General features: G+C 33.2%; 1 protein-coding gene across 1 annotated transcript; it reads left to right on the plus strand.

The window, feature by feature from the left end:
* The first annotated feature begins 10,808 nt into the window (after positions 1–10,808).
* LOC105318927 (uncharacterized) lies at positions 10,809–15,499 on the plus strand. Its single transcript, XM_066076601.1, has 4 exons — positions 10,809–11,056; positions 11,155–11,201; positions 11,291–11,422; positions 14,737–15,499. Exons 1-4 carry the CDS (start codon positions 10,926–10,928, stop codon positions 15,474–15,476), a joined length of 1,050 nt encoding a protein of 349 aa, XP_065932673.1. The 5' UTR covers positions 10,809–10,925; the 3' UTR covers positions 15,477–15,499.
* The last annotated feature ends 1,431 nt before the right edge of the window (positions 15,500–16,930 follow it).

The following is a 16,930-nucleotide window of genomic DNA, read 5'->3' on the forward strand; positions in this document are numbered from 1 at the left end:
TTTTAAAGAGACAGTACAGCTGAAAACATGTGTGGATAACTTTAGATTTACCCATTGTATCGTTAGGAAATAAGAAATAACGTTGATTGTAATAGTTGAAATACATAAAAATCCCTTTCACATACTTAATTAACGTAATTTTGAGCTTCCGAAAAATTAAGGGTCGTATAAACCGGAATAATCTTATATCGTTTATTTGTACCATGTGGACTTTGATTGACAGTAATTGACAAGATATTCGTCCGACTACGGTCATCATGGTCATCAGGTTAAAGGGACTCTCTAAACGGAATACATCCTCACTTACTCCATAATTTATAAATAGTTTACCACTTTCGGTTTATTTTAAAATAAACAGACATAAATATCTCGTTCACGAAAAGTTAAAAGTTGAACTGCATTTAGGAAGGATATAAGGTCCCTTTAAAGATTTACCATTTCCTGACTTAGTTTGCTCCCCATTAGGCTTGATACCAAAATCCACACCTGGAAAATTCAGGTTGATTCATGATCTCTCATTTCCAGCATCTGATTCAGTCAATTCTCATATCCCAGATGAAGAAGCAAAAGTTCAGCATGACACCATCTATTCAGTTATAGAATTAGTTAAAAAGTTTGGTCAGGGCTGTCTAATGGCAAAAACGGATTTAGAAGATGCATTTCGGGTTATTCCGATCCATCCGAGTTGCTTTAAATTATTGGGATTTTCTTGGAATGATGAATTCTATTTTGATAGATGTCTGCCCATGGGGGCTAGAAGTAGTTGTAGGATTTTTGAGACTTTCAGTTGTGCGTTACAATGGATTATGTGTAATAAATTCCATACACAGGGAATGTCACACATGATAGATGATTTTTTCTTCATTGGAAAACAGGGTTCCCAGAGTTGTGTTCAAGATTTGTCACAGTTTATTTCTTTGTGCTCAGATATAGGGGTTCCAATAAAACATGAAAAGACAGTGCTTCCATCAACAGTCATAACAATATATGGTATTGAAATTGACTCGGTAGCTATGGAGTGCAGACTACCAAATGAAAAGGTAGAAAAGATTCGCGAAAAATTACAATATTTTGTTAAGAAGAAAAAGGTGACCTTAACAGAACTGAGATCATTATTAGGGTTATTGAATTTTGCCACATCTGTTATTTGCCCTGGAAGAGCTTTTTTGAGACGCTTAACTGATCTTACCAAAGGTCCCCCCAAACCCCATTACTTTCGAGTGAGGATCAAAAAGGAAGCTCGGCTGGATATAAAAGCTTGGTTGTTATTCATAGAGAATTTCAATAACAAGTCAGTTTTCAAAGATGACACTTTCATTTCTTCTGATCATTTGAAATTGTATAATGATGCTTCCGGATCCCTAGGTTTTGCGGGTGTATTAGGATCAAAATGGTTTGCAAATGAATGGCCTGCTACAATGAGTCACTTGCAAATTGCCATAAAAGAGTTATTTCCTATTGTTATAGCGTTAGAGTTGTGGGTGATCTCTTAGAAAACAAGAATGTGTTATTTCTCACCGACAATGCTGCTATCACTTGTGTAATTAATAGGCAAACATCTAAAGAACCCACTATAATGCGTTTGGTGCGAAGATTAGTGGTTGTGTGCATGTGCAAAAACATCCATTTTAAAGCTGAACATATTCCAGGAAAAGTTAATGTCATAGCTGATGGATTGTCTCGACTTAAATTTCAGGAAGTACGTCAAAAGGCTCCATGGTTGGACCTGGAAGAAACTTCCATTTCACCAGAACTAATGATCATTTAAGTACGGAGTCATTGAAACTGCTTCAAAGTTCTCTTTTGCCAGCAACTAAGAAAGCTTATGCAAGAAGTTGGAAGCTGTTATTACAGATTCATCAATTATCCAACAATAGTATCAGTATTCCATTTTCTCCAATTATCATATCAAATTTCATTGGTCATTTACATGCTCAGGGTTTTAGCCCTTCATCTATAGCGTCGCATTGTTCTGCTGTTAGTTTTGTGCACAAGTTGCTTAATAGCACTGATCCCTGTCAATCCTTCCTTGTAAAGAAAATGTTAAAAGGTTCAAGGTTAGCCGCAAAAAATCTTGCTCCAGACTCGCGACTTCCAATCACATTTAACATTCTGTCAAATCTAGTTAAACAGTTAAAATTTTCTGTTTTAGGCCCGGATATCAGAGCTATGTTAAAATCCTTATTTTTGGTTGCTTATTATGCATTTATGCGTCTTGGAGAGTTAGTTCCAAAATCTAAGTCAGAGGCGGATAAAGTTGTTCAAGTTACCGATATTTCATTTGATAGTGAAAAATCCATGATCATTACTCTCAGACACCACAAAACGAATGACAGTAATTTGCCTACCTCCTTGCATCTCTATGCAACTGATACTGGTGATACATGCCCATTTCAAGCAACAAAAACATATTTATCAAAATTTTCTCATAAACAAGGTCCTCTTTTTCAATTTAAATCTGGCTCTACATTGTCTTATAATTTTGTAACAAATATGTTGAGTCATACTCTGACACTTTGTGGCTTAAATTCCAATCGTTACAAGGGGCACAGTTTTCGAAAAGGAGCTGCTACTGATGCAGCAGCTAGCTAGAGGTTTGTCAGATGCCACAATTCAAAAATTGGGCAGATGGAAATCCAATGCCTTTCAAAGGTACATCAGATTTAATGCACTGTGATAATGTTGCAAATCAATACAGGACTTGTGACTCACCTTTGTCTCCCACAAAAATTTTGTCATAGTCGGATAAGCAGTTAGTTGTTCTATATTCCATGTTTGCAAGTATTATAAGAATTTCTAGTCCCTTAATTTTTTTATATTATTATTTTTTTTTTCCTTATTATTATGTAATGTATATATATATATATTTTTTTTTTATTTTATACATATTTGTGTACAGTAAAATTATGTATTGGTCAGCCTCTGGTTGCAATATATGTATTTTAACAATCTCTTTAATCACATTGGAGTCATTATTTTGTACAATCACTTGATAATGGCATTGCATGTATTGGGCTGTTTCTTGCTTATCACACACTGTAGTTAAATCATATATTGGACAGCCTCTGGTTGCGATCCATTGATTAAAGAATAACAGATCACAAAAATTTGTGATACTTGTAAACACATTTATTTATGATGTGTTTCATATCTTGTGTCTCTGTAGTTCGTTTGTTTTTCCGTTATCTTGTGTTGCGGAATCATTTGCTTATCTTTAATTACTTGTGGAAATTTCACAGCGTGAACTGCGAACCTTAGCTAGTCAGCAATACCATACTGCCTTCATTTCGGGTGGCCTCAAGGTTCATTACCTTTTCAAGGTATTGCACCTTGTTGTGGCATACATTTTTGGCCACCTTTTTTGCCTTTTGTATTATAGCTTTGGTTTGGGAGGCCTCTCCTTGTTAAAATTGTCATATTGTGAGTTATGATATGTAACATTTTTGGCCACCTTTTTTGCCTTTTGTATTATAGCTTTGGTTTGGGAGGCCTCTCCTTGTTAAAATTGTCATATTGTGAGTTATGATATGTAAAACAATCTTGTCAAACATTTTAGTATATGTTGTTTAGAGTGGCCTCCCAATATTTTTATGTATTATGTTTTATTTCAACGTAATTTTTCAATAAATGACATTTATGGAACCTGATATGTCGTTATCTTTTATTGGCAAAAAACCTAGCTTCATTGTTGGCAGTATTTTTAAGAGCGAAGAAGTTTTACATAAAAATAGTTTACCACTTTCGGTTTATTTTAAAATAAACAGACATAAATATGTCAAATAACCCCTCAAGGGGCTTTATTTGCAAAAAATGAATTTAGGTTTTAGCAACTCCTATGATAAACATGAAAAATACATGCTTACAAAATAATATTTGTGGTTATTTTAAAAACTTTGAACAATTATTATCTGGGAGAAGTAGAAAAGACATATTATTATCAACAAAAATGTCCAGGAGAATCTTCGCGAACCCTGCATGTATTTTGTTTAGTATAGAAAGCTGAACCTCGTTACACATTGCGATGTAAATATGTGATAGGTAATACGTAATTATTAATTTTAATGAAATAATTACATTTATTTCATGGGAACTTTGTAATTTTCTGAAAGTTTATACATTTAAGAGTAGTACAAAAATACCGAACCCGATCGGACAATTTTTTCAAATCGGTTTTTTGAATAAGATACGCTGTACTGTCTCTTTAAATAAATCCATTTTTTCTGAACAATTTGCAAACTCATTCAAACTATGCTTAATCTTATCTTATTTCCTCTTTGGATATGGCCACGGTTTTGGTCAAATTTTGTGATTTTTTTTATTGTGTACAATGCTTTAGTAATGCAGTTTTAGTGATCATTTCACAATTTGATTGTCAGTTATAGAGTTAAAAGCAAGATACAGGGCTGATAAATCTTTGTTGTGTGAACAAGGTTATGCTTACATTGGTTAAACATACCGAAACAAGTTCTTTTTTATATCTGCGTATTTGTTTTGAACACAGATAAACAGTTCCTAATGTTTGTTACATTTATTTAGGTCTAAACCTGGACTTTCAGAATGTAAACAAACACATGATCAGAGCTTTATTTACATACCAAAGAATTGTCAGCTCTGTATCTCGCTTATAATTTGAAAACTGACTCATATTTTGGTTAACTACAAGTATTAAAATGGCCTCACGGAGACACTGTAAATATTACAAACAGAAAAATAAATGTTGCCAAAAAATGTGACCATGCCCCTTCAAGTTACATGTAAAAAAAAATATAACTTTGGATTTCTCCAGGCATTCTGAAACCTCTGTATATGCCAAAAATATCGGGATTTCATAAGAGACGCATGCACGTATTCTTTTTCACAAAACATAGTGATTTGTTCGTCTTGTGTCACATGACTTTCGTAGCCATTCATAGCACAGTTCTGACAATGAATTTGGAGATATAGCAGTTTGATCAGATATATTCTGTCCAAATATGTTTATGAATTGGTCATGGTTTGTCGTGTATTTAGTCAATACATCTGTTTTTCATTGAGTGTCTTAAGCTGTTTTGGAGTGATAGATTGTAGCCAGGATAAATATAACAATGGCCAAAAGAAACCCACGTACGTTTATGTATTTCTTCTCGGTTATTCTAAAAACAAATGTTAGAAATGTTATTAAATTTGTCTTTTTTTAATTTTAGGGGTGAATGTGTTCCTAATTATCATATGGTTCGAGGAAACTGCCAAGGTAAGAAAATGAAACATATTTTTTGGAAACGAAAGGCAGTACATGAATATGTTAATATTGTTATTTTTCGTATTTTTATATTTAGACTGCCCTTCAGGATATTATGGGATAAACTGTTTGTTTAGCTGTCCTTACCCATTCTTTGGAAGGTTATGCACGCAGAAATGCAACTGTGGCCAGTCAGAATGTGATTTCATCGAAGGTTGTCAAAGACACGGTAATTTATTTTTTACTTTTAAAACAGTATCGTTATAGCCAAATCATGAATCATCACCATCCAAATTCTTTAAACGAAATGTATAATTATTTTGAGGTGTCTTGGTTAACATGAAGACAATTATTGGGATAAATTCATCGTATTATGTTTCTTTAAAAATTCCACCCACTTTATACTAAGAAAAAACCTAATATTTCTGATTATACAATAATTATAAACAAAACCAATGACCTCTCGATAAATAAGTTCATGTTTACACTGATAGAAATGACAATGAGCAATATATCATAGCACAGTTAAGATCGGGCCTTTTAAATAAGCCCATTCTAAAATGCTTTTAATCTTTAATCTGACTTTTATAAAATTGAAATTCATAATTAATTATATGTTTGTATAACGTAGCGATTATTATTTCTAATTATTCGAGCTAAACCTTTTTAAACGAAAGAGTTCTGATAGGAAAAAAAAATCAAATTATTTTATACCATAATTTTTTGTCATTAGATTTATTTACACCTCGGGTGAGTTAAGGCTGTTAATGAACGATCTCATGCAAATTTACTTAATAAAATGCATTAAAACTATCCATGTGATTTACATGTACTATAGGTTTTGCTTTGTAGTAATAGAATGATGCAGTATTGATGAGTTTGATTTGAAAGAAAAAGTTTTAGGTTATTCATCTGGTATAAAGTAGATTAGAACTATGTCATAAAAGGAAGACTTGGGGAAAAAGAAGTTAAGACTTAGGGTTCTATACCGTGTGTGGTATGTCCTATCCTCAATATAAAATAGCAAGCGTCGTGCTCAAACAAAGGAAAAAATTAGATTAAATACGAAAATAGGACCAACATTTTCTAAATATTAATCCACAATGTTTTCAATACCATGTGAACCATATTTTAAAAATATCAAACCATTTTACCCCATATTCTGAGGGGAAAATGTTCGCCTTCATTATCATTTAATAAAAATTAATACCCTTAAATTATAATTTTTCTTGGATGATTTAAAACGTCGATTTGAAGTGTTTTGACTGGGTATCATCATGGGTATCAGTGCTTTGAAGTGGGTATCATTGCCTAATAATATCAAAATGATCGATGTTTTTACTCAGAAATTGCAGAATGTGAAAAAAGGTCTACAAAACACAGATTGTCTATTGTTAAAATATGAGACTATACAGGTTCAGTGTTGCACTACTCGTTTTAGAAACGAAGCGATTCTGTAATTATTTTTGATTTGTATCCTTTTGATAAAAAAAATTCTGCCATTTTTCAGAAAGAAGTGATTGTAAATATGCACTTTACAATTCATTACGTTATAATTCATTGGTAGCTATTTTGCCCGATATAGTAACAATTATTTCTTTCATATCCTTTTGGGTTTTTTTTTATTCAAACTATTGGAGTTAACGACTTTATCAATTGCCACATCGATTTTCAAATTAAAAGAAGTCAGCCCGACAATGTAAATGCATCTCATGATTTGGTGTGTACAGGTATGCCACAACGAGTCATGGCACATTGTTTCTATCTTTAGATTCTCAATATCTAACATACTTGTTACCAATGAACTGCAATAAATACACGACAGCAAACCAAAAGAAAATGTAGCTGTTAGGGAAGGTAGGATGGGATTTTGACAACAGAAAACAAGCTCAAGTTTTTGAAAAATACGTTGCAAATGTTTATGATGTTTTCAGGTCTGAATAAAGGATATGAAGGGAAATATATGTTAAAGACTTCGCAAATACATAAACGGTGTATATTATCTGCATTTTTGTGATCTTTATATATCAACATTTCTGTTTAAAACCCTTGCATATTCTCAATTGTTTATTAAAAATAACAGGGTTTTTTTAGCTACAGTGGTGATATTTATATTAAACAATCTTAAGCACGCAATTTATTTTTTATATTCAAATATAAAAAATATATATAAATTATATGATATTTGATATACAGTTTTACATATCATGTCTTAATAATTTTGAGGAATCTCAACTATTCTACAATACATTACACTATATAAGTATTTTTTTCGCATATGAAAGTATTCTTTTCCAAAACAATATGCACGTTCTACATCTTGAACTTCATGATGTCGAGAACATATGGCAAAATTGAGATAGGTATTTAAAAATAGCTTATATAAAGACCAGGACAAATCATTTGAGCCTGATCTAACACCCAAGTAATACAGATAGTCGTATTGATCACAAAAGCCGATCTAACTTCTCTGATCCTATAAATGATATCCGCGTTTCATTTGGTAGAATATCCCCATACTCGGTTAACGAAAAAAAACGTATGCCTCATCTCAAAATCGTTTTTGAAATAATTCCAAAGCACTTTATTAATTAAACTGCACACACATTTGGTTTGAAAGTGGTTCCTTATTTTGTAATCAATATAATGATTGTGACAAGAAGTTTTTGTAAAACACAGCTTGGGAAAATCATAAGTATACTAGGACGTACTTTAGTTTGTTGTATTGATAATATTTTTCATGAACGTTGCTTAGTCGTCTAAATTCAATGCCATCCTTCATTCATTTCGGTAAATAATCGTTTCATTAGAATAAATATTATTTGTTTGTTTTTTACTAAGTAAACAATTATTTTTTTCAATAATTCGTGTCTGACCTGGAGCTTTCTCATCCTTTTATTTTTACAATGTTTCAGGCACGCGAACTTCACATATAATTCTCGGGCATTTATACTTAGGCTCTAATGTTGCAAAAAAATAACAAAGAGTAATCGAGTATATTCCATTGCTTGATATTGAAATGTAAGGAATTTATTTACTGTAACTGACTTTTACCGAATATAAGGATAGTGTATTGCTACAGTATGAAATTGGTTTGAATGTTGATAGAGGACTTCGGGTCATCAGGAAGATTTCAGGTTTAAAATGAAAGGATTTCGATGTGTTTCTTTTCATTTTTTTTGGTGGAACAATGTTTACATGTATCTCAAAGATGACCTTGTAACATTTTCACTGAGGGGGTAATATGATCAAAGGTTGCAATAGATGTTCCATTATACAATGTATTACTAGTAAGGAAGCATGATTCCTGATGAAGTGGAGTAAACTTAAATCTTGGCCAACGTGTTTTATATCTGTCGTTATCATAGATTGTATGCGTTATTCCTTGATGTTTGTACATTATCTGTTTGTAAATAATGCATTGACCTGTATATATAGTGTTATCTTTCTTGGTTTGAGAAAAAAATCGTAAATTTGATAATTCATAAAGACCGAATATGAGCGCAATATAAGGTCTAAGTCCGAACAGGTTATACCTTTACAGGTAAATACGTTAAACCGATACGATATATGCAGCATATATAGGGGTTGTAGGGATACTTGTAGCTGCGTTGAAAAACAAAAGTGGCTGACAATGCCTACATTGTACATGTATTACAAGTCGTGTTCAGCTTTAATACGTTAGCCTAAGACTTTGGCACAGCTTGCTAAACTGCGATTTATAAAAACTTAGATAATTAGCGGGGTAGTCATTGCGGGATGTTTTTAATTTACTAAAAATTGTAACCGGACAGACTGATAAGAAACAGAGAAGAATTACACTTTTTCCGTTAATATACAGATTAAAAAGATATAACGTATGGGTTTTTTTATTATAATTATTAAATGGTATAGACCACAAACATGAGTGAATTGTTTTGCATGTGCATGCTCCGAAATTGCATATTGAATTTAACTTCAGTCATTATTATGAAATTATTTTTAGTCCGAAATATTTGAAGTTTTGGTGGCTTTTATGACGAATTTGACATTTTTCTTACGATTTTAAACGTTTGCAAGTTAAAGTTTTTATGTAAGTGAAGATTGATAACATTACAAATGTAAAGTAAATTTAACCCTACCCACCTTCTCGATTTATCCATGGATAAGTTAATTTAATATTAGAAGGATGAACTGTAAAGCAGGACTTAGAGTGCCATTATGTCACATTCATATTTTTAATGCACGAAATATAGTGGTCAAGTCCAACATAAAACCAATCACATTTTAAAGAGAGAATAATCTGGAGCAAGTCGTCTGTGCAGCTTTATTTACAAAAGAAATACTTGTTACGAGAATTCTTTGCTTGGGAATGAAAGAATGGTATTTCATACTATGATTCCATATTAATTACGTAGAGTACCTCATTGTTTTTCTTGAAGCTTACAATTGTTTCTTACTTTTCTGGAAATGATAAAGTAAGTCAATAACAAATATGGTTTTCCCTCGGACTGAAATGTCACACTTTCATTGGATAAAACATGGCACGTGATTGCCTCATATATCTCTATGTAGGTTCTTTGAAGATTAATATTAGGCAATATGGCCGTCATTGACTGCCGTCTCACCTACTCATCTCGATATTTCATTATTATTTTACACTGAAATCGTTTTCAGTAGTTCCTTAAAATATTTAGAGTAGTTGCCCTTTGGAATTATTTCTAAGTAAAAGTAGTTGCCCTTTGAATATTGACGTCACATTGTGTCTGGAGCAGAGCAAAATGGCAGCGTCGAAATTTGCTCAAATCTCTGCAGAGGTTTAAAATTGAATAGCACAAAACTTTGTAAGTAATATGGGTGAAGCGAAGATTTTTAAAGGTATTTGAAAGGTAATATTGATAATTTCAAAAGTTTAACTGATTTTAATTGGACGAGATGTAAGGCATCTTTTACATGGCTTTGCGTAGATCATCGCTATTTGTGAATAAATATGTCGCTTGGGAAAACAAAACACTTATTAGGTTAGTTACTGACTCACTACGAAAATATATTGGGTTGATCAACCTCATAGACGGCTCGGCTTCGCCTCGCCATCTATGAGATTTATCAACCCAATATTTTTTCCGTAGTGAGTCAGTAACTAACCTAATAAGTAATAGTGTATAATATGCACTAAAATTAAATAAAAAGACTTATAACAACGAAAATCAGCACCTTCCGTTTCTGAACAGCAACGAACATAAAAATTTGTTTCTTATAAAGTAACTGATACATAACATGCTTCCAGAGGACTAATTTTGTTAAATCAGGCAACCTTTTTGGAAAGCCATTACTTGTTAGCATTATCATCTGGGGTTACATTTATGTCGTTTGCATGTCGGTTTTTTAAGGGATTTTAGAGTCCTACAATATAACATTGATTAATAAATATCATGAATGTTTTTTTTAAAGTCTGTTGACATTATTTTTTATAAGCATTTATGGCCATACTACGTATATCTATTTATGGCATTTTTGTTCATGCATTTAATTGTACACTTACGACCAATAATATACATATACAGTTTATGTAATAGGGGAAATGATATTTATCCAGAACAACTAGTGTTTCACATACAGAGTCGAGCCTTTTCGCGGAAATGTTTGACGTTTATATTTTCCTTCTCGCAATAAACGATTTTAATGGATAGATAACCTAATTCATATATCCAAATTCAATTATAATCCGATGTTTATCATAATATATACAATGATTTCTTGTCGCATAATTTGCCGCAACTTTTTAATTCTTTTTATAGCTTTTGATAAGAAGACAACTATCAAAAGTGACTGTGACAACACCGTAGAAAACGGCTCTGCGTATGTATCAATCTAGTTTTATTCGTCATGCATCAACATTTTATTTTTAAATGAATTTTTAAAAGAGATAAACAAAAATTATTTTCATTTTGTTTCAGAGGTGGCTGTTGTACAAACTATTATAAGGTTGATGGAAAATGCGAAGGTTAAAAGATATGACTAATCCAGTTTATTTTTTGAAATTATAAAGACACAATAAAGAAAGTATTTATTTCTTTATATTTCTCATTTAAGCTTGTCCTGTGGGATATTTTGGTAGTAAGTGTGGAGTTCCATGTCATTATCCAGCATTTGGACAGTTCTGTACGGACGAATGTAACTGCAGTCAATCAGAATGTAATCATAAATACGGTTGCAAAAGTGACGGTAAGACATCTTTTTAGCACCGTTAATCAAACCTCCTTAAATTAGGTTTTTGTAGAAAGAATCAAAACATTTGATAAATGTTTAATTATTGTTTGTTTGTTTTGGGATTAATGTTTTGACATAAGACATGTCGGACTAGCTCACGACCCGATTTTAATATCAATTAAACATAATTTGATTGACTTTTAACAAAGGTACAATTAAATTAATAAATAGCTCTTTCCTGTTTAAAAAAAAAACTTTTATTCTGTCTTATTATTAATATGCATTAATTCATTTAAAATCGTCCTTATAACCAAGATACATCTAGCAGACAAATCAATTGCATGGTTGCAGAGTACTGTGGAATCATTTTATTCGTGGGGGTCAATGTTCGTGGGTAGCCAAATTTTTCCTAATTCGTAGGGACATAATTTCGTTGGTAGAAAGTTGGGGGTAATTTCAATTCATAAAAAAATGCTTGTATCTACGTTCATGGGGATGTTAATTCGTGGACAAGGCCTAGAGTTATAAGCGAAAGCCACGAACATTTGTCACCCACGAACAATAATCATTTCACAGTATCCTATTCCAAAACTGTGAAATTATTTTATCATTGCTCATAGCATATATTTTTTTTAGGATTAAGGTTATATTGATCACTAGTTTTTTATGTTTTTTACATGCTCTACTGCTCGGCCTAAAGAATTTAGACTGATTACATAGTTAGGATGAGTACTTACCAGTGCCTTCACAAAGATTTTGAATTTTGAAATCTTTAGGTCAAGGTTAAGAAACAAGGAAGCCCCATAAGAATATGTATTAAAGAGACATGGTGATGCATAAACCCATGAAATATCATGAACAGATAAACCTTTGAAAAATTTGATGATTAAAATTGAATAAATAAAAAGAAAAGAAAATAAGAATTAAGCGGTAAGCCAACACATAAATATAGAGTTTTCCTCCCGCAACCACAGGGGAATGTCAATATTGCAGCGTGGCATAAATCATGAACGAACGGTATCTCAGTCAAACCTGCTCTTTTCAAGAACAATTTATATATCTTATTAAAATCCACTCTCTATAATTACATGTTTCCTACTACAGACATCAAATAAATTCAAATTCAATTTCTTATCTAGTTTGTCGATACCACTCTAACCCTTTTTTAGACAAAAACAGCAATACGTGACACTCAATGTCCAGAACAACTCGGTTTGTTTACCTGGATAATTCTGGATGCGTTTTTAGGACTTGTAGAGTGATAGATGATGACTTATAATGCGTGTAACATTCCGTATGATGAAATTTTGTATATTTTTTTTTGGTCATAATGAAAAAGTAAAACATCTTTTTAGATTCACCGTGTCACTTTACTTAACTGGAGATTTCTAACTTATTAACGACGTTGAAAATGATTATTAAGACTTACAGTTTAATTGATGGAATTTTTTTTTTTTTTAGCTAATATTGGGTGGTTTACCAACCATTACAACCCCCTCCCCTCCCTCCCCCTACAAATACACACATCCGTTTAGGTTAATTTGCTGACGTTTCATTTTCGAGATGACGGGATGTGTATGTGGTTCATATTTGTTAGTTTAAGTTATGCTTGGAATACTCATTAATCGATCTAAATTTTAGTTCATTTGAACTTCAGACGTTTTCAAAACTACTAGTTTCCCTTACTTTTTAAAATAGTTTATGGCATACACTGGGCTTTTTCTCTTAAAGCTTTTCTTATTTACAATTTGATTTACATGGAATTTTGATTTGCTTACTAGTTAACTATTCTTACAAATTGATTTAAACCCCTGTCACACCGGAGCTGCGTTCTCACGGCGATCCCGCTGCGTCCTTAAATAATGTAAAACGCCAAGGTAAACGCAGTAGAGTCTCCTACAGCGCCGTAACAACGCAAGCATCTTCGTCCGTCGCGGTGGGATCGCCTTGAACATTTAAGAACGCCATGCGACGGCGCGCTCTTTGAACATGCACAAAGTACGCGCCGTGGCTCTGCGTTCTGATAAACACGCCGTAGAAGCGTAGTGGGGTCGCCGTGACAGCGCCGTAAGATCTCCATCAGCGCCACGAGAGCTCCGTCGGCGCTCAAGGAACGCAGCTAATCGCAGTGTAGTCGCAGTGATAAGTCAATTGCGCTTGCACGGAGACCCCACGGAGTCCTTTGGGATCTCACTGCGTCTCTATTGCGCTCTCACCGCGCATCTACAGCGTTTGAAAAAGTTGTTTTTCATTTGGCTGCGTTTAAACAGCGACCCCAAAGAGCTGTTGCTGCGTTCATCGCGCTCTCGTGACGTTTCTTCTGCGTTAATACCGCGCTCTCACGGCGTTTCTAGTGCGTTGTCATCAAGACCACGGAAACTCGAAAAATGGCTGTTGTACAATAGCAAGCGATGTAATAATTATCAAACTGGATGTAGATGACTATGTTAAAAGCAACATTTGCTAATATTCTATGACCAATCAATGGACGTAGATGAAATTCATGCCATTTGGTTCTGATGTTTTCACATCTTTTCTATGTTTTCCAACAACTAATAACGGATCTTTTTTGTAGACCTGACTACTAAGAGTTTAATCCTAGTCCTTCACAAATTGTTAAGATGTAACTATGTTTCAATTACATTGTACATTATCATAAAATCAAAACAATTTTTTAATCATTCTTTACTAGTTGTAAATTCTTGTTTGTTTCCCATACAATTGTACAAATTAATATTAACCTACCAAGAAGTAAAGAACGTCTTGTGAGCGCAGTCAGCGCGCAGAAGACTCCGTGGACGCGCGGTAAAAACTCCTAGTACGTCATGAGCGATCGGCGGAGACTCAGCGAGAGCGTAGTTAATCGCCGATTAGAACTCCGTGGAAACGCAGTTATACACCGTGGGAGCTCCGTAAGAACGCCTCGGTCGCCGCCAGGACGCTGTGACATCTCCACTTCTAAAGTTTTCAAATAAAACTGTATCTTTTTTTTGAATTTTTCTTGCGATCGTAAGGCGATTCCATGAATTTTACAACGCCGTGATTACGCCGTGGGGACGCAGCTTGGTGTGACAGGGTCTTTATAGATTGCAATTTTCAATCAAAAGTTAGGAAAAAAAATTAATTTATTTCATTTATTCTCTTTCAATATTTTTCTCTTTCATTTTATTAGGCTTAAAATTGCTTATCTTTTAACATTTTATTCAACATGATGAATAAGAAGAGGTGGTCATATAGGTCATTATGCAAAAATATCCATTTAATGAGCCTTAGGATTAAATGTTTACTTGATTTACATTCCAAACATCATTGAGTTACTTCTCTTACAGAGACCACAACTATCACGCCATCTTCATCCTCTATTGATATGTCAGTATCAAAATCTGTTACTACTTCTTTGACCACGCCTATCACACCGGCTTCGGACGTAAAAGAAGAATCACATAAAGAAACTGGTAAAAGTGATGACAAGTTCACTGTAGTTTTATCGGTGACTGCTGTATCAAGTGTTATTATCGTTTTAACTATAGTGATAACCAAATTGCGTTGTGATACAAAAGACACTATCATCTATTATATAAATCGTTCAAGGCGCCACAGACCTGTATCATTTCACGACCAATTTCAAGTACCTTTCAGGAACTTGGAGACCGATATCTACATGGAAATTGAAGAAATGGAAGAAATGGATGATATATCGATCGAAAGTTTTGGGAATTTCCAGAATGGTAAGAGAGAGGAAAATGAAGGATTAAAGTTTGACCCCCTTACAAAACCAAAACCAGACTCTTTGCAAGCCAGTGAGAAAGCTTCCTTCAAAACGAACGTTGACAATGTACTGAAACCAAAACCTGACACGTTAAAACACAAAGAGAAATCCTTCAAAAAGTTCGAAAAATACAAAACGTTCACCACTCGAAGATTCACAAACAGCAAAGTACATTTGAAAAGATACAACTCCTGGCATAATGTCATAGAAGTACCTATCACATTGCAATCCATTCGGAGAACAAGGAGCGTACTGAATATTTCCGACGAAAAATTTAAGCATTGCATTCTAAAAATGTAATTGTGCTTGTATAATAAATATCAATAGGCATTAAATTGTTACCTTGTTTTATTTCAGACCGAGATCAGTCGATATATTATGAACCTGCATCTGTTTTATTACATGAGGAAAAAATGTATAATTATAAAATATGACAAATAAAAACATGAATATTAGGTTGCACCGGCAAATAGAATGATAACTAGTAGGCTAATTGTTCTCGAACAATTAGAGGTCTTTACACCTTAATATATTTAATGAATTGCTAGATTGCTCAAAAAGGTATACAAAAAATTATTATACCTATGATTCATGTTGTACTATAAAATGGGAAAACCACAAAGCCATGAAATGATAAATGATTTTTAAAGAGATATTTTTTTTTTATTTTCAAGCCATTTCTTTAAGAATTCCATGTTGTATATATCGTAAACATTTATTAAATTACTTTTCTGAATTGTTTTCCACTGACTATGAGCAAAACTGAGCCAAGTGAATATTCTTTACACAATCATATAAACAGTAAACCTAACAATAGAAGAGAGTGTTCTGTAGGCTAGCTGTCTTTGTATAAAATGAATGGGTTGACTGTAAAAACAAGTTCCACTTGAGTAACCACAGGACTTGATGTGATACCTGGCTGACTCAATTGAATACCTTATTGCGCAATCCGGCAAGCTATTGAAACCCTTACTATAATTCTGTATTTCAAATGATATGAAAATTCATTAATTAACAGACTTCTAAATTACATTGACCTTTGACCTATATGTCATTTTGTTCGGCCCAGGTAGACGCTTCTATTCCAAGTGGTCCGAACTTTCTATGATAGATAGTAAAAAAGTTGGAAGTGATTTTATCGAAGTTTCAATACTTTCAGGGGCAATAACTGCTATAAGAGGGGCTCAGATCCGTTCCGTATGAATAGATTGAAGAACCCTCTAAGTGTGCTGAAGACAATGATAAAAGTTCAATATCTCTATCTCTAATGGTTTCAAAGGAGTAGCGATAACAAGCATTTCGTACAAAAGGGGCTATAACTCTGTAATTATTCAAAGGTATGAGCCAAGGGGCTATATTTTAAAATGGCTTAAGATGTCCTACTACATCCATAAAAAAAATTTTCTCTACCACCCTAAACAAAAGAGATATAAAAACTCATTAATTAACAACTTCTCAAATGACCTTGACCTTTGACCTTTATGTCATTTTGTTTGGCCAAGGTAGACGCTTCCATCCCAAGTGGTCCGAAGTCTCTATGATAAATAATAAAAAAGTTGGAAGTGATTTTATGGAAATTTAAATACTTTCAGGGGCAATAACTACTACAAGGGGACCTCAGATCCTTTTGGTATGAATAGACTGAAGAACCCTTTAAGTGTAATGAAGACATTGGTAAAGTTCCGAATCTCTATCTCTTATGGTTTCAGAGGAGTAGCGATAACAAGCATTTCCTTCTCAAAGGGCAATAACTC

The sequence above is a fragment of the Magallana gigas genome, chromosome 2 (assembly GCF_963853765.1).
Source record: "Magallana gigas chromosome 2, xbMagGiga1.1, whole genome shotgun sequence".
NCBI lineage: Eukaryota > Metazoa > Mollusca > Bivalvia > Ostreida > Ostreidae > Magallana > Magallana gigas.

Coding starts and splice junctions, on each gene's coding strand:
- LOC105318927 (XM_066076601.1), top strand. CDS start 10,926: ATGTTTATCATAATATATACAATGATTTCTTGTCGCATAATTTGCCGC. Junction 11,057..11,154: donor ACCGTAGAAAACGGCTCTGC/GTATGTATCAAT, acceptor ATTTTGTTTCAG/AGGTGGCTGTTGTACAAACT. Junction 11,423..14,736: donor ATACGGTTGCAAAAGTGACG/GTAAGACATCTT, acceptor CTTCTCTTACAG/AGACCACAACTATCACGCCA.